Raw genomic sequence first — 27,281 nt, forward strand, 5'->3', positions numbered from 1 at the left:
ACAGTTCCAAGCGCCCAGAAGAACCTTGGTCTCAAATCAATAAATGGTTCAAGTCTCAGGGTTCCCTTCTCAAAGACTTAATTTCAGCACCCAAATAACTGTTGTCTCTTTAAAGTTTGTTGTCACTCCTGTGCCTTCTTTGTATCTAGAAATTGTGACTGTGTTGAAGTAATCTCCATGCTTTGTTTCAATATTTAAAGTTCCTTTCACTTTAGGATACAACACAACTGTTTTCCCCTTGTATGTAAAGCATTGTTCATTTTTAGCATACAGCATCTAATGGTTTTACTTGACATTTTACCTCAGAACTTAGTATGTAACAGTTCTGCTCTTTTGTGAGGTTTTCACTAAGTTTGGTATTCAAGAAATAAAGATTGTACTCAGTTTGGTCTTCAATAGTCACTCTTGACAGGCTGCATGTGTGGATGTCCAATCAGCCCTGCCTGACCACAATCAACAGGACATGCCTGACCTTTACAGTTCCTAGCCAACATATTCCTCGTCCCAGTACCAGAGTGGTAAATAAGTGTGATCTTTATTGTTCCTAGTTGCCTCTTCTTCGTCCAAGTATTGTCAAGTGTGAAATGGGTAGAAATGAGGGGAATGGGCTTATAACAGCCCATGAAGATGGAAGGGTTGGGTTGATCACTAACAGGAATAGGGGATACCATGTCTCTCCCAAGGGCACCCCACTTCCATTTTCCAAGGACCCTCCACCAAGGTGATCCACCCTTGCTTCTTCAAACCCAGGATTGGGATCCAATAGCAATGGTCTTTCCTTGGCCACCTGCGTAGAGGATCTGAGGGATTTAGGAGTGAGAATACCCTCTGTTTCTCACAGTGAGTACATGTACAACCACAGATTGCTGCATGGGTCACAGGCTAAAAGTGTGGGGGGGGGGGTGATGGCACACATGCATGTCCCACAATCACCTTGCATATGGAGGACCAACCAGCAAACGCACAATTAACAGGCCACAACTTATTGGAGCATCACACGACTGGAGAAGTATCAGTCAATGACCCAGCCCTTACTAATTTATTAACACAATAGAAGACTCAGGTTGATCAATTCTATAAAAGTATTTTAATAAAAATTGTTTAATTTTTTGTTTTTAAAGTTCGCCCTCGAGTGAGGTACTTGGAATTTCTTAAAAAGCTGCTTCATAGATGAAAAAAGATGATTTTATTAGATTTCTCTATCCACAGGATGTTAAAAAAGGAGGACAATGCTAATAGATGTGTTTCTATTCTCTACTTCTATTCATTTAGTTTGAAAAAGTAGCGTCCAATTGTTTCTTCCGGTTTTGCTTCAAAAATATCCGGATTCCCATATTCTTCTTCTGTTCTGATCTTTTAACATTGTTATTTCAGAATTCAGTTTGAAAAGGTTTTTACGGAATTCCCATCTATTTGTTGGGAGATCACAAATCAGGAAGTCCAGCAGGTTGTATTACTAACCCATAAGGACAACATGAAATGCACTACAGGTACCAGAATGCAACACTGCCCTTCCACCAAATCAAGAGTATCAGTAGACTGTTCCACCTAGGGCCATGAGACGCATGTCCTGGTGAGACATGGTGCATGCATGCACAAACTGACTGTAGAATCTGCAGTCAAAGGCAACACCACTGCTGTGCACCATCACTCACACATGCCAATGTGAATGTCAATGGGTCTCATAGCACCCTGTTGCCACTTGCAGACACTGAGGCGGGTCTGGTATGTGAGTAGTGTAGGGGGCTGAAAGTCAGTGGGATTTGGGGGGAGAGAGAGAAAGATATATATATATATATATATATATATATGGGGGGGGGGTTGCAAGACGTCCATGCTGTGCCGTTGCCAGCTTCAGTGATGCCATACCGGTCATTGGTTGTCCGGGCCTTCTGTGCATGTAAGCCGGCATGTGGCGTTGATGCATGTCAAATAACGTTTAGTCCACATTGCAGGTGTCATGAAGTGTGTGTGTGGTAGAGGCACGGCAGCGTCCACACCAGACTATGAGGATACATATGCAGACTGGTGAGTACTCACTAGGCGCAGTAAGTGGCAAGTTTGTTTATTTATAGAGCGCTCCACACCCGCAGGTATCTGGACGCATTACAAGAATATGCAGTTTCTTGGTTACAAAAAAGGCCGTAAATATGTATTGCAACTGAGAAACTATTAGAACACAGTGTTAAGAATACATAATAAGAATATACAAAAAGGGAGAGGATGCAGGACATTCTGAGAAGAAAAAAAAAACAGCAACATCATGTCCCACCGCCAACAATCCATCCCAGGGCGCAGAACCCAGCACAGTATGGATGTGTCACAGAGTGGCTATTGCATGGTGCAGCAGGATGCATGAGGCATGGCAACATCATGCATCTGGTACTGTTGTATGGCCAACAGACAAAGACGGACTAAGTAAAGACAAAGTCCTACCACATGCATGACATGACTAACCTTGTGTTCCCCCTGCCCCTTGCAGGCGATTCTGGATATCTGCTGCTTCTGTGGCTGATCACCCTTCTGAGAGATCACCAGACGCAGGAGGGGAGTGGTATACAATCGTGCACATGTGAGCAACCAGGGCAACCATAGAGCGGACATTTCGGCTATTGAAAGCACATTTCAGATGCCTACACTGGTCTGGGGGTGCACTCATGTACAGCCCAGAGAAGGTGGGGCAGATAGTCCTGGCCTGTGCAATGTTGCATAACATCTGCGTCATACGCAACAAACCCCTGCCCCCAGATCTGGACATGCCACTGCCAGAGGGTGTAGATGAAGATGGCGAGGCAGCACCAGCCAGGCGCAGGCACGTGTGCCTGGATGTCAGGGATGGGCGCATTGTCCATCAAGAACTCATTGACAACTTCTTCTGAGTCCCCCCCGCCCCCCCCACCCCCAACATGCAGTACCCCTGCCCTTCACTGCATATGATAAACACATTCAATACATTCTGGCACAAAAATAAGGAATGTCCACTCATTGCTGCAAGTGTAAACCAAGTTGTATTGAATGAAATATTCCATCTACTACTAACACCCTGTGCCCGCCACCCTCTCCCCCACACACCCCGAAATACTACGTGCCACATATTCAGGGTATCCGAGTCATTTCCTCTCCTTTGTGATGGCAGTGCCCTTGCCATGGGCCGGTGAGCCCATGGTGTGAGCTTGCTGGGGTGGTTGCGCTGGGGGGTGGTGGGGCAGATTCCTGCCCCCCCCTGCACTCCAGGGTGGCCTGCAGAGGGTGTGTGTGTGACTCTGCAAAAGCAGACACCTTTTGTTGCCCTCACGGCCAGTAGCACTAGGGCAGTGGTGGTGTGGCCCAGGGCACGTGCACAGGGATGGACTGCTTGCCTGCGCACACACTCCTGCATCAGTTGCGATTCAGACAGTTGTTGCTGTACCATGTCCACCATCTCTGTATGCCTTACCTTGTTGCACAAATTTTGGCGTCTATATCCCTGATGTTGGGGCATAGGTGGTGGAGGGGCTGAAGGTAGGTGTCGGATAGGGGGTGTGCTCCTGTGACTTGTATATGTCATTCATTGCCTCTATCCGCCGCTTCATCCTCATCAGAAGTGGTGCCGGGATAGGCTGAACCCTAGGCGTGGTGTGGTGTGGTCTTGGTGCAAACACAGGATGCATTTGCAGGGCAGTTGACTATGCGGCAGGGATATGGGGGCGGGGGGGTGCTGCCGTCCTGCCTGCGCTTGTCTGGCCTGTGGAGGGTCCAGCACTGTCACTGTCAGAGGATGAGCCTGTTAGGGTGAGATGAACAAGCAGTTTGTCTGTGTTACTTTCACAGACTTGCATTACACAGATACAAAATTGTGTGCCCTGGACTGATTATGATGTCTGGTAGTCCAATTTGCTCTGATGCATGCATGCACAAGTGTGTGGTGTTAGTGCACATTGGTTGTTCTGCCATGGTGGCTTATAGTTGTGTATGTTGGGGATGTACTAATTGTCATGTTCTCCCTTTGAGCACATGTCCAGTACTCACGTGTCCATGTGTGGTGCAATGCATTTTGTGTACAATGCTTTTGCATGCCTTACTCTGACCAGGACCCCTGGCATCTGTGAGTGATTGGACCATTTTGCTGTGGTCTTCAAGTGTTGTACCCATCTCCTTGTACATACTTCCCTAATCTGGATGGGGATTTTTCATTTTCTCACCGTTGTCTCCTTGGATCCCTGCTCCGGCATCTGCTGATCAGACTTCCTCAATCCACTCCATATGCATTATGGAGCTGCAAGTTGTTAGGGGGAAATGTTCATTTCTGTGCTAATTCCCTTCAAACTTAGAGACCGCCAGCTCTTTTGCTGGACTTAAGACATTTTAATTTTAACCCTCGAATCAGTGTTTTTACCTGATTTGGATTTTATGTTTTCACTGTTTTTGGAGTTTGACAAACTCCATAGGCATCTGCTTTTTGTATGGTGACGCACAGCACCTTAATTGCAGTGTCACTGAGAAATCCTTTAGATTTCTCTTAAGGTTTAAAGACCTTTGCTTCGGTGAACTACAGTGCCCAAGAAGAGTAAACTGAAATTGACTTTACTTACCTTTTGTCTTTGTAGGTCCAGCACACACCATCTTATGTGGAGTGCTGGGGGGGGGGGGTTACTTAGTATCCTCTTATCCTACTTTCTCATGTAACATTTCCTCTTACCCTCACTACTTTAAATGGCTGGTGGCAGTGGTTGTGACCACAAAAGTAATGGGTGGAAGGTTTTGAATGAATCTGTACCACTGGCGTTGCTCTGGGCAACCTTCCACACCATCGTTTTTTAGCCCGTCTGCGCCATTGCAAAAGGGGTCCAGCCATATGCAAATCAGTCTGGTACTGCCATCAACAGTAGCAGCCCAGCTTGAACCGCTAGGCCAGGTCCCCTCTGCAGTGGTTTACCTTTCCGACCATTGTGCCTTTCTACCGCAGGCTGAACCCTCAGCTGCAGTACAGCACCCACGGTTGACCTAGTCAAAATGGCCCCCTGTCTTCTTTTTTTGCCATTTTCTGTTTGTGAGGTCTTTCTTGGGTTTGACTCTGTGCGTTGAGACAGGTTTGAGCCCTCTGTCTTGCCTTTGGCAGGCTCCCGCCCTCAAGCCCGCCCCTGGCTCCAGTGTGTCTGGAAGGACAGGATGTGAGGGAGGGTCCCGAAACTCCCCTGTCCTTTGTCTCTAGGAATGCCTGAATGCAACTAACCCCGATTGGCTGGCTGGCTGTCCTTGCAGGACAGCCACCCTGCTGTGTGATTGACAGCCTAGGCTGAGCATGAATGGGAGAAACTCTGCTTAAAAAGGCGAGTGTTTTGGGACTACAGGCAGAGTCAACGACTGGGAGAAACACCCAACGAAGAAACCGTGAACGAAGCTTGCTGCAACCTCCTGAACCTTTAAATTTCCCGGTGAAGCCCTGTTGCTGTGCTGACCACCTTTTTCACCTCGACAGAAGCTCCGGACAGAAAGACTGCTCCCCTTGGGTTAGTGGGACCAACTAACCCCAAGATGAACTCCACTGGACCACCATCCCCGACTTGCTGTGGCCTCTGTTGCTGCGGGAGCCCAATGCCAGGGGTCAAGTGTCTGTAGTGTAGTGCAATGTCTGCTGTGTAACGAATCCAGCTAGAAGCTCCAGGAGCCTCCTAAGGACCCTCCAGAAGCAGGACCTCCAGATCCAGAGTCCCCTCACCAGAGTGCAGGACTGAGGAAGCGAAGGAAATACAACCAGTGTCCAAGATCTGTATCAGTGCTGTTTGCCAAACACTGAAACCTTGAAGTGCTGCTGAACCAAAAAGAGCCCGTAGCTGCCGACGACCTCCCAAGTACTGTTGCAGGAGCCCTGCAGACGTCCTCCCTCTTGTCGCCACAACTGAGGCTCAGGAACCAGGGTCTGCACCGCGTAGCAAGACAGAATCCAGCTGGACCACTCTTCTAACCAGAGGTACTGTTTAGGCTTGGGAGACATAACTTATTGCCTTTAGCTGTGCTTTTCTCACTGGGAATTGCATTCTACCTTTTTCGAGTTGATTTCAACTCCCTTCTCACAAGTCTAATAGCTTGTGACCCTGCAAGTGATTTTTCTGAACTCTCTAACTTTGATCAAGTATTTTGTCGAGGAAGTGCATCAGATCTATATACTGTATCCAAATGACTTTGCCTGTCCTGGCTCCCTAAAGGCACTCTTCTAAATCCATTGATCCCTTTGTGCCTCACAGGTGGTATATTGTTGTATACTGGTACTGCTGGAAAAGGCTTATCTAGACTTCATTGGAGAATTCAGCTGTCCTCAAAATTGCTGAGAAATTGTTCTAACCTTTTTGCTTCCCTAACCCTTTCCTTAACTTAAGAGTCTACAAAAGTATATTAGTGCGATATATAAATGCAAATACTATCCTTGTGATTGAAGTAACCTCAGGGTGTAGGAGTAGTGTATGAAGCATACCCAAAGATTATCCACTGGCTTTATTTGACTCTGAAAAGTAATTTTAAAGTAGATTTGAATTGTTACAACAAATTGCCTTTTTAAAAGAATGCTTATTTAAAAAACGGACGTTAAATAAATAACTATTTATGAATGAAACCTTGAGTGTAAGTGTTACTTGGCTACTTGTATTTACGAATTTCAATTGTACAGCTCACATTTACCCCCTCTTGTGATAAACCTGGCTGCTAAGTCACACTACCAACTTGTGTAGTACAGACCTATACCAAAAGGTGGGTTAGCGAATACCAAGCAGATAAGTGTTGTGTAGTTTCACATAGTGTGAGTGCACCACTTCTTACCTAACACAGGCTTCTTCCCATGGCAGGAGTTTCTGGGGTGAAGCCGCCCCTCCTCCAGTGGCCTCGTTGATGTGCAGCAACATGTTGCGCACTCGCAAGCGCAGATCGTCCCACCTATTTGGCAGTCTCAGGGTGTGCGGGCGACCGAACTACTGCCGTCACCTTCTGTGCGAGCTCCTGCCATGTGGCAGACTTGCGCCTCTGGCAGGTGTGCCTATTAGCACTCTCCAAAGAGGACATCTGTATGTGCCACTATGGTGTCAGTAAGCAATTGAGTTCTGGCTCCATAAGGCGAGGCTTGCAGAGCCGGACCTCTAGCAGGCATGATTTGCTTGTTCCAGACACGTTGCCACTGTTTTTAGGAGCGGATGGCAACAGGAAGTGCCAGATTTGAAATGGATTAAGATTTCCAAAATGGCCACCAGCGAACTTCCAGTTCCGGCAATGATGCCGTTTCTGGTGCAGGTGCTACCATTGCTGGTGTTTCCAGGATCCGTAGCAACGGTGCTGGTATTTCCATCCATAGTTGTGCCGGTATTGCCGTTACCAGCACATATTTTAACAGAATTACCTGCATTTTTTACTTTTGCCAGAGTTCCCATGATATGTCATATATAACATGCCTGTACACTAGTGTTTCTATGCGCGACGATGGGGGGAGGGGGGGGTTTGGGGGGGGGGTGTGACAGAGAGGACAAGACAACGATCTTACTAGGCCTTGTGCCATTCAGATCGTGCAAGTGTGACAATGTGCAGGGTGAAGGGAAAGGGGGAAGGGTACAATCAGGTAAAAATTGCATTGTGTAAATGCAGCCAAGGCAGCGTGGCTCTGTGTAAGTGCAAAGAGGTAGGGGGCTGTAGCGGTTACAGTTACAACCCCTAAGTGCGCAGTAGACCCGGAGGCAGTGCATGGGAGCCTGATCATGGAGGAGCCTGGTACCCAGTGAGACTGTGGGTACCAAGCAAATCAGTCAACGGACCAGACAGCGGCCAGCAGGTGAGGGAGAGCGAGAAAGCAGAGAAGAATGAAGGTCTTGAGCTGCTTCTGGAATTTCAGGAGGTCTGGCTCAAGTTTGAGAGAGACAGAGAGGCCATTGCAGAGGGAGGCACATGCAAAGGAGAGGGGGACCTACACCCCCCCCACTCTGCCTGGAGAAGCATCTGACCCTCAAAATTGGAGGTAGCTGAGTGAAAGGCTCACGAAGGAAGGCATTTTAGAAGAGAGGTGATGTAGTGCAGGCCCTGGCCCCAGAAAGCCTTGTGGACAATGCAGAGGGTCTTGAACTTGATCCTTGCAGCCAACAGGAGCCAGTGAAGAGAGTTCAGAGCTGGAGAGAATTGATAAAGAGGCTGTTGCAGTAGTCCAGCCTAGAGTACACCAGGGATCTAGAGACAGTGAGCTTCTGGGGGAAGTGGGAAAATGAGGAATGCCTCAGAAGAGGCGCAGCTGGTAGCGGGCCTTCTTGGCAAGGTCTGTGATGCGAGGAGAGAAGGAGAGTGGAGATGACACCTAGGTTTTTGGCCTTGCAGGAAGGCGAAGGAAGAGGGCCCAAGCAGGGCGGTCAAAGCGAGACAGGGAAAGCAGGAGCAGGGGTCCCAATGAGAAGGATCTCTTTCTTACTGGCATTAAATCAGAGATTGTAGGAGGCGCACCAATCCTGAACCGACAGTCAGGAATGAGCGAGAGGAGGCTGAGGAGAGCCTGAAAGAGAGCCGAGTGTCATCCGCAGAACACAAAGTTAGAGAAGAAGGTAGAGGTCAGGTAGGCCAAAGGGGCCAAGTCGACACTGAAGAGCCAGGGTGAGCGGGTAGAGCCCTGGGGAACACCACATGTGAAGAGCGAGGTGGTGGAGAGAAAGGACCCAAGTTGGACCTGGGAGGGTCGGTCCAGGAGGAAGGTAGTCAACCACTCAGGGTGCCAGGTTCTCACAGAGTCGACTGATCAGGATGATGTGATTGACTGTCTCAAAAGCAGAGGAAAGGTCAAGGAGGATGAGAAGGAAGGCTAGAGTCAAGATTAGAGAGCAGTTCTTCACAGGTGTACAGGAAAGCAGTTTCCGTACCTCTGGCTGCTCTGAAGCCAGAATGGTAATGGAGACAACCAACAGATTCCGTGTTTAGTGTAAGCTGGGAGATGGCCAACTTTTCTAGGAGTTTGCCCAGTAAAGCAGTGATGGAGATCGGGCGATAGTTTGCCGGACAGGTAGGATCGGCAGAAGGCTTTTTAAGGAGGGGGCGCACAAGGGAGTTTTTTGAGGGGAAAGAGGAAAGATGCAGTGGCGAAGGAGTGATTGCAGAAATCGGCCAATCCTGGAGCGAGAATGTCAATGTGGTCCTTGATGGTTCTGGAGGAGCAGGGGAGCACATGTTTGGATGAGACTTTCATAGATAGGACTTGTCTAGAAACATCATCAGGTATCGGAGAGGGAGAGGTGGACAGAAGGGGACAGAGAGAGGTAGAAAGAGGAGAGCGAGGACAGGATTTCCTGAGTTTTAGTGGTGAAGTCAGAAGCCGGAGCCATACAGAGGGCCTGGGAGGGAACAGGAGAGGTGGAGACTGCAGAATTGGCCAGCTCCTTACAGATATTAAAGAGTTTGGCTCTGTTAGAGGCCACAGGCTTGGGTGAGGACTCTCTTCTTGGAGAGGACAGAGAGTCTGTATTGGCTTTGGAGCAGGCAGCAGGCCAGTTTATTAGAGGATGCGCCCGAAGCCCTCCAGTTCCTCTCAGCCACCCTGCACTTGCGTTTCAGCACGGCAAGGTTGGAGTCATCTAGAGTTGCACTTGGGAGGTAGGCTTCTCATGACAGGGGCAAGGATGTTCAGAGTGTTGGAGATAGAAAGGTGCAGGTTAGAGAGGGCTGTGTCAGAGTAGGAGGCAGCCGCCGGAGTAGGAGAAGGAACAGAAAGAGGCAAAGGCATCCACTGGCACACGCCAAGCATCAAAGCCAAAGGCTTCCACTTCTTCACTATCGAAATTCTGAACATTTAGGCTTTAGACAAAGCCATCGACGCCATCCTCTGACCCATCTTTGTGTTTTAAACCCATGTCGAAAAAAGACTAAGGCCCTCATTACAAGTTTCCCATCATGCCGGTAATAACGTTTGTAGCTAAGGGGGATGCGTGCACCCAAGGAGTTGGAATATGCCAGAGCCTCTGGCACTCTGGTAGTCAGAAACGGTACCCTTGGCATGATGGAATCACTGGCTTCTCTCTGGGAAACTCTTAACGAGGGCCTTAGTCTTTTTTCGCCAAGGGTTTAAACCCCAAAGATGGGTCCGAGGATGGATTTGATGTTGAAGGCCTCAACGTTGAGTCTTTCGATAGTGAAGAGGTGGAAGCCTTTGGCTTTGATGCTTCTTGTATCATCGACGCCATAGATGCCACGCAAGTCGGTATCTCAGGCTTTTGACACAGGATCTTAGGCACGTCAGTCAGGGCCTCTGAATACTCCCTTCCGGCCTTATGAAGGCCGGTGGTGTTGGTATCCTTTTTCGGCTCTTTCGAGGGCTGCTTTTAAAATAAAAAACATACATTTTAAGAAAGAACTCTCCCCAATATGCTGCTGCGGCACACTTGTATGGGAAACTTTACTTTTTTCTTTCAGGTGTGGAATCCGATGACAAAGGACGATGGCGTATCCTTGGATTTTAACTCTTGGAGCCTTTTTTAGACCTCTGACTTCACTTAAACTCTGTTCTTCATAAGAATTCTTCTTTGAAGGAGTAGAGGACAGGGATTCTGACACTGACCAACCTAAGGTGAGTTTTGACTTCCTCTGCTTTGAGGCCTTACTAGTCATGGACTGACAAGAGCCGCAGTCGTCGACCGTGTGCACTTTACCAAGACCCCATAGGCATATCCTATGCGGATCTGTGATAGACATCTGCTAGTCACAGTCCGCACACCTCTTGAAACCAGTCTTCAGAATAGACACTCAAAGAATTTAGAACTACGCAATAGAAAAGAATCGCTGAGGTGAGTCGAACCATTACGCAGCGTGCTGTGCATCTGGAAAAACTGAACCAATGGACACAGTGCATGCTATTTATACCGACGTCACGTCCGAGCTCGAGAATGGACGTCACTGAGGGACATCGACTCAATGACGCACAGCTCCTTCTGATGTCGAGATATTTCCCAAACTGCAAGCAGGATATCAGTATATCAAAGAAGAGGAATCCTTGGGAGGATACAATCCATTAGAAACTTACCTTGCATCCGCAAGCCAATTTTCAATCCTGGGTGAATCTATTTGAACCAGTTCCCAAATCCCCTCCCCCAGCCCCCATTTCACTTAGCATAATTTACTTGTTACCCAATTCTTTGCACAAAAGGCAATTTGGCCAAATGTGTAGAAATAAAATGTGACCATTCTATGTTGGGAATTTCCCACAGTCACTTCCACTGTTAGTGTAATCGAAGCATCACTGCTACCATCTCTGTGAAAGACTTTAAAGTACCTTCAAGATCCAAGGGAAATCTGTTAGCCAAGTTTTAGTCCCTTGCCTTCCTGCAGTTACAGAAGATGTCCTCCCCAATAAAAGAAAAGGTGGTCTCATTGCCTCGTCTGCTTACTGCAAACCTTACAGAGGGCTCTGGGGCAGATGCTGAAGAACACCTTTTTGCTCAGCCTCCAATAGTGAGTACCTCCTATCGTTACACCACCAAATGGAGTCTCTTTGAATGCCTGGGAATAATTCCCACAAATCAAATGTGATGAAATGGGGGACATATGACTTGCTCACTGAAGTTATTTTCAACATCTTTGGGGAGGAGCGTAGCTTCTTTCAAGCACCCCATCTGGCAAAATGATATACTGTAACAGTTTTTTTGAACTGCAGTTACAATTTAAATGGAGTGGATTGACCTTCATCTCTTTTATATGTGCCATTCACTCTACGCTCTAAGGTCAACAATTCATGGCCAGAGATAGCATTCTATAAGTCAGACATTGTTATCGCTACAGCTTTTGTTCACCAAATTAATGTTTGTCATCCAGACAGGAATGTTTTTGCAAGGTGTTTTACTGAAGGCATGAGTGCACTAGGAAGAGAAGCGACGACGGGGCAGATAGACGAGCTATACTCTAAGATTTGGAACTCTGAAAAGTACCACAATCCAAAAAACAGGTCTAGCCAGCACAGGTGTCTTATTTCCTTAAGATATACATGTTTTTATGCTATCTTCTAAAAATGAAAGGTGGAGATTTTAGCCTGTAATTACAATGAAAGACTCTGAAATGGGCAAGGCAAAAGAGGGAATGGTTCAACCCACATTGACAGCTTTTAGAGAATCAATGGCAATTAACATTCTAGTCAACAGTTAGTTAAATCGTTGCAAGCAAATGGTGAATTTCAAAACCCCTCCATAAAAACAACACTGCATGGTAGTAGCTAAAGGTTTAAAAAATAAATAAATTTGATGCAGTACAATTAAATAAACTATTTAATGTTACTTCAAAGACAAAAACATCATAATCTGCTAAGCAATGCAAGCAATTTCAGTTTCAGAAAAAGAGCTACAGAATACAGTACATTAACATAGCCGAGGAATAAAATGAACTAAGACACACATTCAGACCTCTCAAAGTTCCCTCATTCCATGCACGAGTTGACGATAGTCTTATTTTATTCCTTTTAATTGTGGAACGTTTAGCCCTGAATCTAAAGTAACAGCAAAGCTACAAGTTTGAGAATACAAAGATCATCATCATGAATGAAATGGGAAAACTTGAAAGCTCTGCACATTCTATAAATTCATAGAGAAATTAGGACCGTTGCTTACTGGCGAAGGTCGTACAACTCCTTTAAGCAAGAGATGCTGCGCATTGATCTTGACTGTTCAAATCTTTCACGGCTCCTGCATCTTCGCCCAGCTTTCTTCAGTTCTTCTACTTGTCTCTGAAGGTCATCTACCTGTGCTTGAAGGCTTTCTATGGTCTCCGTTAGACTAAAATTACAAAGGACACTGCATTGTCACTCTTTAATTACTGCTACACATATGTGTTCTTTAATAAGAGTTTCGACAAGGTGATTTTATGCCTGAAGCATACGTCGATTTTTCAATTGTGGTAATGTAGCTCCATTAAATAAACATTTCTACCAAAGTATTTCACTTGTATGGATCTCATTGCCCTTTTAAAACTCACGTGTGCAAGGGTGCAGAAGTAGACACTGGACATAAAAGGTGGCATGCTTGTTGGCATAAACATTTATTGAACTTAAAAGTAAGGACAAAAGACCCTACCCATCCCTACAACTATGAGAGGATTCCCTGCCTCAAACAAAACCAAGGAAGATGTCAGAATGTCCATCAAATTAAGTAGTCCAATGTTCTATGTCCCAAACCTGTTTCCGTCACTTACATTTAAACAAAAAACCTTTTCCCCCCTCTTTCTTTTGTCTCTTCCTTCAATTAATTTATTTGATGCATGGCTTTGATTAACTTTTATTGTCTATTATATTCTGTTTGTCAAATTGATAACCTGCACGGTTTTATTTTTAATGTAACGTACCACTTGACGAATGAAAATAAACTTAAAACAGAAAAAAAAAAAACCTACAACTAAAACTATATCCTGCTTTAAACAGGATGACTCCATTCTTTGGAATATTTCAGGCAGTGCATAAATGGATGGAAATATTCTTCCTCTCTAGGCTTTTATTGTGTTGTTCCCTGTGGTTGGGGGGGGGAGGAGGTCGGTCTCTCTCCAGACTTTCCCAGCAAAGTTCCAATGTTCAAGTTCCAAAACAACCTTGGGAAGGCGTCTCCCGTCCCCAAGCCTTTCTCAGCCTCTCCTTTCCAATAGTCTTTTCGGAACTTGTGCCAAAGGATCTCTTTTCCCATCGGGTTTCGCAAAATTCACGTCCCCCGACCTTTCTTTCAACTCTGTCACTTCACTCAACCCAGTTCACTATCCTGCCAGGCCTCTTAAGTCTCTTTGAGATGCTCCTTCGCCCCCTCCATACTCAACTAGTCTCCCTCTTCGGTCCCACTGGGACAAAAGATGCCTCTGCACTTCCTGCCCCCCCCACACAGCCACTTGTGTCTCCCTATGCCTTCCCGGCTCCCCTCTGCGTACCTTTGCTCTTGGTCTGCGAGGGTAACGGCCCTCGGCAACACCGGTAACCTCTCGCGGTTTTCATGTCTCGCCTTGACCACTCGGATGGCTTTGATTCTGCACTAGACAGCGTTTCTCTCAACAAACACGTACGTTGTGGCTCTTCTCCACCTTCTCGGACCCCGCCTGCTTGTGCCAGGCATTCAGGTCTGCAGCACACCCATCTGTGCTGCTCCACTCCCCAACATGAAGCTTCTCCGGGGCTGGAATGACCACATGGAAAATCCTTCATCAGTTTGTATGCATGATCGACTTTCTAGCTTCCAATAGCTAGCATGTTCATATCGGTTCTGCGTAGGGCTCTTTACCCTGCTCCTACTCATGACAGTACGTTTGGAGTCATCCATATTCACTCTTCCTCGTCAGAGTACTATTTGCCTGATGCACATGTATGAATAAATTAGACGAAAGAGGAGATAAGGAGGGTGGGCTTAGCTGATCCCTATTGGTATCTTTGGGTGATAGAAGTCTGGTTGCATGATGGTGTGGATACTACATTCTCCATGGCCTGTCCTCACTTCCCTCATAGAGGGGGTCCACATCCATGGGATCCACCTGCTTAGTACCATCCACATGGGGATTATCGTGTGGCAGCCTCATCTCCCTGGTCACATGGGAAGGGGCTCCCTCTAGGGAAGAAGGGACAACATCCAAAGATTCATCACACTTGTCAAAGGAAAATATCACATTGAAAGTCACTGCATTTATGTAAATGCCTCATGAACACGCAATGGGAAAGACCAAATACCATCTCCACCACCCTCACTCAGCTATGAAAAAACTTTTAGGCCCTGAATCATTTTTTTTTAATTTTCTATTATTAAGGTTCATGGAAAATGAAAAGAAAACTTTGTGTTCTGCTTTTCTTTATTATTCATCTTCACAATCCACGGAATAGTATAGAAGCCAAACAGCACCATTGTCCTCGGAGTTCAAGTGGGGTGACACCCATCATACATAATTAACATTTATAATCATGGAAGCTGTACAAAGGGCTGACAATAAAATTCCCCTGAGGGGTGTGGATGAGGCATCCCATCTCAGTATTTATTTTTACTCCTACGCTCAAGAAACAACGCAGACCCTTTGAATGTCATCACCTATTGTCAGGCTCAAGCATAGCATTTGTCTGTACCCTTCTGGAAACCCACCAAATCCAAACTTACTAAACCCTATGGCTCATTTAATTTGAGCCAATATGAATAGCAGCCTACAAGAAGGACATAAGCCACCCTTAGAACATCTGAAGATAATAAAATACAAAAGCATTGGTTAATAACCAAACTATCCTAATACTTATGGATCCATCATGTATGACACAGACCACAAAGCTCATTAGCTACCTACACATGATGGGAATTGAAGGATTTCTCTGAAAACATCAGAATGTTTCATCAAAAGGTTTAATTTGTGTTTCAAATGTTTTTCCAGCAAAGGAATGCTGATATGTTCTATCGAACTGCGGATGTTGCTCACTGCTACATTTGATAAACACATTTCTCTCCTTGTCAACAAAAGGTTGAGGACCCCTTCCCTAGTGCAATTATAACCAAGTAAAACTTGGCCATATGTCCACTGTGAGAAACCCAACGGTATTCTCCCACCTACTTCCCCTGGATCTTTCATTCAGGTGGCCATGGAAGGGCCATTGCTTTTGGATCCCGACACTAGGGGTGGACAAGCGAGGGAGGATCACCTGAGTGGAGGGGCGCAGGGGATTGAGAGGAGAATACCGAAGGGCGAGACATGGTACCTCGTCGCCTTCCTAATTGCCCACCAACCCGCAATCTTCATGGGGTATTTCCACTCTCACCCCCTCTCCCCTTTCCAATAAGTACTAGGACGGGGAAGAGGCAATCGGGAGCAATGAAGATTATCCATATACATAACATAGGGATACAAAGGGAGGCCTACCATCTAACACTATTGAATTGTCCCACTAATAGATTCGGGCAAGGTCAGGCAGATGTCCCCAATTGACTTTCACCTCCAATACAAAAAGGGTGGTTCTGCCAGAGTCCGAGCGAGCTGGGGATGCTGACAGGACCAGAGGGGCCAAGGAATAGAAGGCTGCAGGAAGGAGACCAGAAAGGACCAGTGGAGTGTGGGATGCCTAAACATTGGCCTGGTGTGTGAAAGGCACAGCAGAGTGGCAAGGGAGCCGTGTCTCCAGGAATTCGGAGCGGCACGGAAGACAATCGGTTAGCCTTGTACAAGCCAGTGCTCGCTCCCCTGGGACGTGTGCCGGTCCCAGGAGTGTCAGATGAGCAGGTGGCGAGACCCTGACCTCGACCCAAGAACCCCTTTACCCTGCACGCCAGCGCTGCGCTACAAATGGTGAGTTTCGTGAGACAGAAAGAAACTCAGTAGCGTGCGGCTGGCTTCAGCAGGAGCATTGAGAAAGCTGAACAGCCAGAGAGTGGAAGCAGGAAAAACTAAGCAAGAAAAGGAAAAAGGCAAAGCGAAGTAAGCAAAAGTAAAGTGAAGCAAGAGAAAGCTGAAAAGCAGGAAGAAAAGCAGAGTTACAGAAAAGGGCGCCAGAGGCAACAAAATAAAGATCTGATATTTTATTTGTATTGTGCTCGTACACAAGTGTTTCAGAGCGCAACGGGGCAAGGGAGAGGAAATAAGGGAGGACAAAACAATGATCTTACTAGGCCCAATGACATTGAAAACGCACAAGTGCAGGGGAAAGGGAAGTGGGAAATTGCAGGGGGGAGTGGAGAAGTGGAAAGTGCTAAGCGCGGGATAAAAAAAAAAACAATTGGTAGTGTAGCCAGCAGGGTGGCAAGTGCAGGGTTTAACACACAGACACGGGGTGTCTGATAAGTGCAGGTAAGGGGACTGTAGGGTTACAGATACAGATCCAAGTGCAGGGGTTGCCAGGAGGCAGTGCGCATGAGTGGATGGGTCAGCAGGGACCTGGGCTCAAAATCAGAGGGTGACCAGGTGAAGGGTACCCGAAGGAGACGGATTAGCAAGGGAGAGGAAGAGCGAATGGCAGAAGGAAAGAGGAAGGTCTTGAGGTGCTTCCAGAACCAGAGATGGTTCTCCTCAAGTTTTATACTGGCAGTGAGGCCCTTGCCGAGGAAAGAGATCAACTCCCAACTCATTGCTTGGAGAAGCAACTGACCCTAAGGGAGTTGGAGGAGCAAAGCGCCCGAGTGGGAAGGTATTTTGGACCCAGGCCCCAGAAAGCCTTGTGGACAATGCAAAGGGTCTTGAATTTAATCCTTGCAGCCACTGGGAGCCAATGAAGAGATTTCAGGGGTGGAGAGCTATGATCCCAGTACTTGAGGCCAAGGACAAGTCTTGCAGTCCTGTTCTGGCTGAGTTGCAAAGGGCGGAGAGTAGAAGTAGGCAGATTTAGAAAGAGGCTGTTACAATAGTCAGAGAACCAGAGCTCGAGAGACAGTAAGCTTCTGGGGGAAGGAGAGGAAAGGAAGAATACCTCTGAAGATGTGCAGTTGGTAGTTTGACTTCTTGGAAACATCAGAGCTTTGAGGGGAAAAGGAGTGTGGAGTTGAAGATGACCCTGAGTTTCTTAGACTGACAGGTGGGAGCAGGAAGAGGGCCAAGGGAGGCCAGCCAGTGAGTGACAGGAAAGGAGGGTGAAGGTGTGCCGATGAGGAGAATCTCAGTCTTGCTGGTGTTAAGGCAGAGTTCACTGGCGGCACACCATTCCCGGATAGCGGACAGGCATTCAGAGATGAGATAAGGAGAGGAGGTGGCAGAGGGAAGCCTGAAGACGAGCTGAGTGTCATCCGCATAGCACTGAAAGTTGGGGCAGAGCGCAGCAATTTGATGGACAAGGGGTGCCAGGTATTGGTTGAACAGCCAGGGAAAGAGGTTGTCCTAGGTATTTGAGATGAAATGAGAGGCAAGGACCATGCAAAGGGCCTGGGAGGCGACAGGAGAGGTAGAGAGTGCAGCAGGTTTGGCCAGCTCCTTGCAACTTTTAAAGAGTTTGGCCGAGTTGTTAGAGGCCGCAGAGATGCAGGCTTGGTTGTGGACTCTTCTTAGTTCGGACAAGGAGCCGGTAATGCCTTTGGAGCAGGCAGCAGGCCAGTTTGTCAGAGGATGTACAAGAAGCCCACCATTTCCGCTCAGCCACCCTATACACACGTTTAAGGGTTGCTAGGTCGCACCAAGACTTGCACTTGGCTTTGGGCTTCAAGCAGTTCGTCATGACGGGGCGAGAACATCCAGAGTATCAGAGATAGAAGAGTAAAGCATGGAAAGGGTTGCGTCAGGATGTGAGTCAGCCGGAAGAGGAAGAGAGAAAGAGGCGGCGAAAGCCTCAACTGACACGTTTCATGGGTCGGATGACCGAGAAGCTAGGTGGCAGTGTTGGAGTTGGCTTGGCCTGAGGGGTAGAGGGAGAGATGGGAGGAAAGGAGGGAATAGTCAGAGGGATGGAGCGGGGGGAGGTCGGAGGAGATCAGAACATCCAGCATGTGCCCTGCGGAGTGAGTCGGGCCAGAAGGGAGGGGGGAGGGGGGGGAAGAGAAAAGAGAGAAGAGAGAGAAGCATATTTCACAAAAAAGTACAGAGGAGGAACAGGGAGCATTCAGATGAATATTGAAGTCACCAAGAAGGAGGAGTTGAGTGGTTGAGGCCAGGAGGGAGGAGGAGAGGTCTGCCCACTCGGCAAGGAAGGAGGTGATCTGACCAGTTGGCCGATAGACAGTAGCCACAGTAAGAGAGTGGCCAGGGGAGAGAGCCTGCAGACAAAGCATTCGAAAGAGGAGTAGGTCTGCATGGCAGAGGCAGGAATCTACTCAGGGAAGATGAGGGCTACACCCCCTCCGGACCGGATGGATGTGGGTGTGGAGAGGATCTTTTAGCCGTCTGGGAGGAGTGTGTCAAAACCCGTGACAGAGCTGGTAGTGAACCATGTCTCATTAAGACTGAGGACACTGAGGTCAAGTTCTTCCAGCCAGATGTAAGAGGAGTGTTTGATGGCTGAGCGAGTGTTAAGATTGGCAATATGGAGAAGGTTGCCATCCTTGAAGAACTTCCGGGGAAGGGTACAGATCAGATGTACGCCCTGCAGAGGTGTGAAAGGAGTGTAGACAGAGCCTGAGGGGGCAGGAGAGGAAGAAGGGGAGCGCAAGTTAGCCAAGGAGGAGGCAGGAGGGGGGGGGGGGCAAGGACGCCAAAGAAGGGGGAAAAGGGCAGCAGGAGAAGAGAGGAAATTGATGAGGCGTGGGAAGAGTCTATCAAAGAGGAGAAGGTTGGCCTGAGGGCCTTGGACCAAGACGGTTCCATTCCAGTAGACATTAATGATTACCTTAGAGGAGTCAAAGGGGGCCAGGAGGGCCTTCCAGCAGGTGCCACCATTAATGGGAGAAGAGGAGAAAGGAGAGAGCACAGAGACCATATGAAGAGTCCATAGATCTGGCGAGGGAACGACAAAGAGGATGTTGTGAGGGTCTGTCTGGAGGAAGCATTAGTGTAACGGTCAGTGATAGGGAGACCAGGGTTAGAGACCAAGATACCCTTTTGAACCTCTTCTTGCCAGACTTAGTGAGAAGGGAAGGATAATCAATGGAGAAACAGTTGGAGTAGATAGGAGAAACAGAGTGCCATGGGTGATGTAGAGATAGAGGGGAGAGAGAGAGAAGCAGGGGGTGAGGGTCAGAATAGGACCAACGAGGCACAGTAGCAGAATGCAGTCACTGGGCCAACTAAGTACAAGAGAAAACATATGCAATACAACCACGAGGACACAACTAAATTCAAATTGGAACAGTAGGTGGGAACACAGTACAATCGCAGGCTGAAAGCGTGGAGACAGGAGAGATGGAGCGGCAGAGGGAGAAGTTAAAGGGGCTAGGAATATGTCCAGCTGGAGGGAACTAACCCATTGTTATTGAAGTGAAAAAGTTATGGTAGTCCAGGTTCCACTGACGAGTGTGGGAGCAGCATCCTGAGTATTCCAGGTTGGGGGTGCAAGCAGTCCCCAGACAGCGTACTGGCCGCAGACAGGGAGCAGATAGGGCCTTGTGTGGGGCCCGGCATTCGCCTGCCGGCAAAGGTGATTGGCCGGCTCAAGAAGGAGCAGCTGGCCAATCACTGCAGGCCAGGGAAGCAGAAGCCACTCCGGTGCTTGGAAAGAGCGGTGGCCATGATGGAAGGGCCGGCCATGCTCTGGCAGTCAGGCCAGCAATATGTAACTGGCACAAAGAAAAAGCACAAGGCAGCGCAGCCTCAAACAAAGAAAAATTAATTTTTTCTTTCTTTCAATTTGTCAGTTGTCCCCAGGATGCAGCATCAGGGAAGTGCTAACCAGCACATAATTCCGAAAATGCAAAAGGAGGCTTTTCAGATGACCCGCAAATAGAGACAGGGCAAATGCGCTGGTGGCGCAGAAGCCGCTAAGAGTTGGTGCAAGTGACCCGAAACCGAGAAAGACACAGAAATAGAGAGGAGGATGCTGGATAGACAAGAAAAGGTGCAAGCGACCTGGAAGTGACAAAGAGGGTGCAAGCGACCCAAGGTAAATGCAGAGAGTGCCAGAGGCACATAAGTAAGGTGCAAGAGAGCAGGGAGGATAGCAAAAGAGAAGTGTGCAAGTGTGCACAATGGAAAAAGAAGGTGTGCAGGATGTACAGTAAAGAGGAAAAAGGACCGAGCAGAAGAGGCACAGAAGAAGAAGCGGTGCCAGAAAATAAGGAGAGGGGTTAGAGGTCAGAGTGGTCGTGCCTGGGTGGAGCAAAGGAGGAACAAGTTATTTACCTGTAACTATTGTTCTCCAGCATGGGTCTGGCATGGATTCACATGCTTGAGGTAAGAATAACGGCTTCTGTTGAACCTTTCCGCCTCCAATGGTTGTGTAAGGTTGTACAGCTATGTATTCGTTACTCATGAGCATGTGAATCCATGCCAGACCATATGCTGGAGAAAAAACAAGTTACTTACCTGTAACTATTGTACTGCAACATGGGCCTGGCATGGAATCACATGCGAATCCTCCCTCCGACCCCTCTGCGGCTCTTGGTCATACTACCACTTTACGTGCTTACCAAATCTGAAGATGGCTGCCAGAGGAGGCGATTAGGGAGAGGACTGTCATTGGATGGGGGCAGTATGACCCAGAGGACAGTGATTAGTTTAAAGGAGAAAGACAGTTTCTAAGTGAAAGTGAAACTATTTTTTCTTTTACTGAGGATTCCCAGCCTGATGACGGTGAACATTCATGAGCATGTGAATCCATGCCAGACCCCATGCTGGGGAACCAGGCGTTCGCGAGCGTCTGATACTACCCCCATGAAAGAACTGTACAGTGAAAGGTACATCCTGACAAGAGCAACATTTTGTTTTTGTTAAACTGTATAAAGAGGAGCCTAGACTTGGGGAAGGGAACCCCGAGAGGCTTAACAGGAACCCTGTCTTTGCGTTTGAAACTGGAAGGATCAAAGATTGGGGAGGAGAACGCCAAGAGACCAAGAGACTTTGTGAACTTTATTGACTTGCTGCAAGAGGCCTGTGTGGAAGGTTCCAAGGGCAACCCTGTTGAATTCAACTACTTTGAGCTGGCAGAACTACACCGATTGATAAGACTACCCGAAACCAGTTGTAGTTCAGATTTCCTTTTGAATCACCATTTTTCCTTTAAGAAGATCCCGATCACATTTGATCTCAGAGTGAGGGCAAACATAGGTTTGGACACAGACATACTTTGGTTTTGGACCTACAGACATAGACAGCCCTTAGAAGCATAATTTGAGGGAACAATCCTCTTAGAATTAGGGCCAGGTGGGCATTACACCAACCCCACAGAGTTTGATAATAAAAGGCTTTCAAACTGTTACTTTTGAGTCTGTGTATCTCTTGATACCATGCCTGTATCACACCACACATGTGGAATACCACAAGGCCCTGCCCAGTCACCCTTGCTTTTTAATGCTTAGGTCACCACACAACAGATGTCATAATTAAGTTCACCCTTCTCCTTCGACTGCATACTGAGAACAAGCAATTCCTTTTTAACCTATCCAAAAACAACAAGGATATTAACATAAATAACAGGAAGAAAGTCTGGTATTAACACTGGATGAGCATCAACTCTTTGTCTAAATAAAAGAAAACAAATTCATGCAGGAGAACACTAATATCAGCCCATGTTTTTTCTTGGCTTGAATCACTAAATCCGCTCCCAAGCTCACTATCCAGGCCAAAAATCTGGTTTTCATTTTGGAGTCTGAATTAACTGCTAGGTAGAAGTACCCAGTATCACCCATAGATCTTGGAAAAGTCTCCCCTAGCTAAATAGCAACCACTGAACTGAAATCTTCAGGTTTCTAAAAAGCTGTGCTTCTCCCCTAACAAAAACAAATCTAAATATCAACTTCACCTACTCTTAAACAAAGAAACAAGACTCCTCCCAGGGTTCAATTATCGTGGGGCTATATCACACAGTCTTGAATTCCTTCTACTGGAGCCTGCAACTGCCTACCACCCAACCCTGTGCCACCTCATCTATCAGCACTTGTGCTGCTTTTCCCTCCACTTGTTCCTGGCAGGGCCCCTCCAGCACTCTCCTTTATCCTGAACAACCTCTTTTTCATCTCCTCCCTTTGAACTTTGTAACGCACCCCAAGACGCTCTTTGAAGGACCATCAGTGTATACACATTTAAATAATCCACAAATACTGGTTAAATGTGGAATCAAACCCCCATGTCTGACATAGCTGTGTGGAAAAAGGGCCTCAAACACCTAAACAGTTCGTCTGCCCATTATCACAGAACCAGGTGAGAATTCAAGCACCACAAGGAACTTTTTCATATCATCTCTGTGAAAGATGGTAAGATTGGCCCAAGATTTATGTCAGCTGAAGGACCTTGGCTCTGGATCATACTCAGTGGAGCTAAGAAATATGGAAGACATCACCAAATTCAAGAAATAACGTACGCTGAAACTATTGAACTAATTTCTCCCAGTAAAGAAACCACCATTGTAAGCAATCTGGTCTAGCACTAGTCTTGTAACAAGACGGCCCTTGTGAATTTAATTCCCATGTACACCTATCGTCTCCGATTGCACTTTAAGAGGCCACCCCACTTTATGTAAAGATGTCATTAGTTGTGAATGAAGAATCTGTATACCGGTTTGCCAGTTTTACAACCTTAATACCACCTCCCAACCGTCATGCCCCAGAACTTTATCCTGCTCCCCCTACTGTGCAAGAACTTTCAAAGGAGTCATTATTCATTTGCCACTTTAAAATACACCAATAAAATAAATTCAACAGATGTTTAAATACAAATGTCAAGAGTGTGTAAGCGGGTGAAGTCTCTTTGCAAATAAGTACAGTAGCCTGCACAGTAAACAAATTGTTCAACTAAAGAATTGTTTGTACAAAGGTTAAAAAAGGCTTCTCAGTTTGGATTACCCCAGAATTCTTTGCTGCCCTGTTCTGCTTTCCAAAACAAGCTTCTGGTTATTTTCTTCCAAGTCTCTTGCTGTGAGATCAAGCTGCTCATAGACCTTTGCATGCTGATCGTTAGTCTGACGTAGAAGTTCAAGCTGCTTTGTAAGGTACTGCCAGGTGAAACGAGACATAACAGGACATGTCAGGCAAACGCTTTCTCAGCAGAACCATTTGTAAGGCAAACAAAAAACATACTTCAGCATTCCAATACAAGTTACGTCACAATAGGACTGGGCGCAGCACATAGCCTGCAATTTTCAAATGAAATAAGGCACACCTAAACAATGAGTCATGGAGAAATTAACTTTGTTTTTAATTCTGCCAAGATGCTGGAAGACGTTTAATGTCTGCACCACAAGAGTATATGCAACATTAACATAGCAAATCAGCATTTGTCGATTCTGCACCAATTAGAAGTCTACAACAGGGCAGGTTGTAGGGTTTGAAATAAGAATCACAACATCTCTCCATTTTACAGCAACAAACTGGCGCCCAGAAACCAAAACAATATTGCCAAAGTCAACAGTTTTTGGCGCTTGTAAAAATGATTTTTAATTTGGCCCCACTTATAGTCAATCAATGCCAGGAACTGAATCCTGCCAATCCTAGGTACTCCCACCATGTCAGGCATTGGAAACACTTACACATGCTGTAATGTTAGGTGTAATTACTAGCAGACTAAACTGTACTCAATGTATTGACCACCAGATGTTGAAGGGCTGAGTCGTCCAAGCATGGATTGGACCGTGTGCTGCAGGTTTTGGATATCCAAAAATAGCACACTAGATACTATGACCTATACTCCATTTATTGGTATTGGAAGGATGAAGGGCTGAGTCAGGCCTTCCGAGGTAAGGACCCGAGACTGGATGTTGCACTTTAAACCTGCTGAGCTATTTCACTGATCGGCACTGCCCATCAAATGTTCAAATTCTCAGACATGTGCCATGTATTGTCATCAAAAGCCAAGGTACTCAAATCATATAGCATGTGGTCTTTGCAGAGGAATAACATGGAAGGCTGCACTTCATGTTTAAAGTGCATTAGCAGTGGTGGAAACAGCAAGCCCAATGATGGGGTATATACACATAGCCCACTCTACGGGTACAGCTTTTATCTCCTTAGTACTGGATGCTCGGGCTGGAACACACAAAATAGGGCTGACGTACTATTAAGACATTTTCGGCATAATGATTGTGCAATTTTTATATACTTCAGTGTGTGATCTTGGGTATGATTGAGCAGAACTGGTCATTATAACTCCCTGTATTCATTTTGAGCTTTGATGGAGAAAGTTGAGCGGTTGAGTTGGGAGATTCTGCCCAGAAAGGGCATGGAGCATGTGATCAATGCTGACTGACTTCTGTGCTGCAGCCCGTGATCAAGTACGGGGGCATGAGGCCAACATTCTTGAGAGACACTCAAGCAGATCATATGGTGCGTTTCCATCTGGAGGGCTGGCGATGCATGAAAAGATCAGAGTGGCAATTCTATGGTAACTCTGCTGCTGGTACCCCTCCTACCAGGTGGTTCACTGGTTGAGTCTCTGGAAGGAGTCCCGGTCCACAAAAGGTGTTCGCTGTCTCCAATTTCTGTTACTCCCCGGTCTGCCTTTAATCAGAAAGGTCAAACAAGCAGCATTCAGGCATTCATGGCAGCTTCCAAAAATGGTCAATTGTGATGGCTGGAAGACTGCAATACTCAGAAAGGCCAAAAAGGCAAGAGTAGGGTGGCATCCAGATCTTCTCATGTGATGCTGTATTCAACTAGTTGTCCTATTAAGGGGTAAATGCAGATGCTTTGTTTGATTAGATGGGTCATCATTGGTGCTAGACACTTTGTGGAGATCTTGACAGTGAATGGTGGCGGAAGGGGAGCAACATTTATTGTTAGTTTTGTTGATCAACTGAAATCGTGAAAGACCTATGGTTGGGATGGAGCATTTGAAAATATGCATCTTCTTGGTCAAGAGATGTAGAACCACAATGTGTACAGTCGAGGACAAACCTCTGGATCTTTGCCATTGAAAGGCTCTTTACAGAGCGTTTCCCTAGCCCTCGGTGTCAGCTTTTATATCCTTTAGTGTCTCGTCCACCTTTCTACCATCGAGGTAGTTACTGATGAATGTCATACCACAAAATCTCTCATAGTTCAGGTCTAAAATATGTATTCCGTAGAAATGACAATGCAGAAAAAAAAAAGTTTTGTTGATCAAATTTGGTAGGGATGTTTGTATATTTTAAATAGCTAATAGGTGGGGGTGGGGTAAGGGTATTAGTTAAGATAATGGGGTGATGGGGTGGGGGTTGTTTGAGGAATCTCCCCTCGTATTATTCCCCCCAAAAAGTTCAAAGTAATGTTTGGTTCCCGATCAAAACAATTCAGTCATTTCTCCTTTCGGTTTATTTTCGTTTATTTCATGGACAACCCTAAAATATACGTGCTTGACCCATGCTAGACATTGCAGCACAGCTCCATTGGCCTGCTTGAAGAAACAAGAATACGCTATGTTGACCGCTGCATCAGTGGTGTGGTGTTGACCCCGTCTTATACTTCCCTGATAGTTACAAGCTTCAGCCTACTTGTCTTGTGGCAAATATTGTATAGATGCAATCTTGTTCCTCATCTTATGATCATACCTTGCAGTTATTTCAGGGGGTGGTGGGAGCTGCGCAGACAGAGCAAAATGGTAAAAAAGGACTTTCTTGCTCAAAGCGTCCAGCCTTCGTAGTCAGGACAGTTACAGTGGCTGCAGGCTTGGGGAGCAGATGCTCTCCACAAACATGACTGACTTGAGACAGGTGTGTCCCTGCAAAGATAGAATGTTTGTATTCCCTCCTTGTACTGGTCTGTCCTTGCGATCAATAATGCAGAGAAAGGCATTTTATGGATGTGGATGTGGATGCCAGACCGTGATGTGATCCAGGATTTATATTTTCGCAATCATCTTCAGTTGCCATTAACCAGATCTATAAAAGAAGCATTGCTCCTCTTCTGCTTCAAAAGGTCAAGCAGAGCTGATGCTTTACACCTTGATTGGACAACAAGGTCATTGGGAGGGGTAGTCCCTGAGGTAGTGCGGCCATGCAAGGTTTATTTAAGACTAACTCTTCCCACTCATCCCCACATCAATAGGGGTTTCACCCTCAGGGTTGATAAATGCCCACGAGAGCACGATAGTCTTCAGGTTTGTCCCATGGGTAGTCTTCTTGAGTTGCAGCCTCCTCTTGCAGTACCCCTTTCTTTGACTCTTTATAGGATCTTTTTGGGTTTCTATTGATGGGCCTCAACTCTGGGTACAGATTGAAAGACAATACATTTTCCAGAATGCGAAAAACCGTAGTCTTGAAAAGGTGACCTAGTCTTTGTGGGTTGAGCCAGGACAAGCTCCTCAACATCAGGGACTTTTACCATGTGCTGCATAGTTGGCAATACCACCTGCTCCTTTCTAGGCTCATATGATACATCTCCTGGGACATTCGACATTCATACTCCTGTACTACTCTCTGGGATAAAAGCATTAGTACTGGTGGGAAAAGCTGGGTTACCTCTTCCTCATCCGAATTCAGCTGTGTAACCGGTTTTTCAACCTGAGCTTCAAGTTGTTTCTGCTAAGAGGAAGCTTTTTAATGGGTGACAAATAACAAGCAGACAGAAAAGGTTTCTTGGCTGCCTGCGTAGCCTGAAGCATAGTTGATACAGCGATCGATCGACAGGCAGATCATGGGCAAAGAGGAGAGAACTAGTGTCAAACAAGTGGACAGAGCATTGTTTTCCTCAGTTGACAGAGTGCCAACCTTATTGTCCAATGACCGAACATCATTGACTAGAGAAAAGCTTTGCAATGGATGGTGAAGCAGCTGCTTACGAGACAAACTCATCTGATGGGAGCTACCTTACAGTAGACCGGTTGTGAGTCTTGGCAGATGC

The 27,281-nt window shown here is 46.6% G+C and overlaps 1 protein-coding gene across 1 annotated transcript in view; it reads right to left on the minus strand.

The window, feature by feature from the left end:
* Positions 1-27,281, minus strand: part of CDR2 (cerebellar degeneration related protein 2) — a 145,640-nt gene that overhangs the window by 18,235 nt on the left and 100,124 nt on the right. Inside the window, exons 3-4 of the mRNA XM_069645614.1 lie at positions 23,313-23,461; positions 12,579-12,743 (exon numbers count right to left, since the gene is read on the minus strand). Of these exons, the coding sequence (XP_069501715.1) occupies positions 12,579-12,743; positions 23,313-23,461 (314 nt within the window). The remainder of the gene's footprint in view (positions 1-12,578; positions 12,744-23,312; positions 23,462-27,281) is intronic.

This window comes from Ambystoma mexicanum, chromosome 2p (assembly GCF_040938575.1).
Source record: "Ambystoma mexicanum isolate Mex_15411 chromosome 2p, UKY_AmexF1_1, whole genome shotgun sequence".
Lineage (NCBI taxonomy): Eukaryota > Metazoa > Chordata > Amphibia > Caudata > Ambystomatidae > Ambystoma > Ambystoma mexicanum.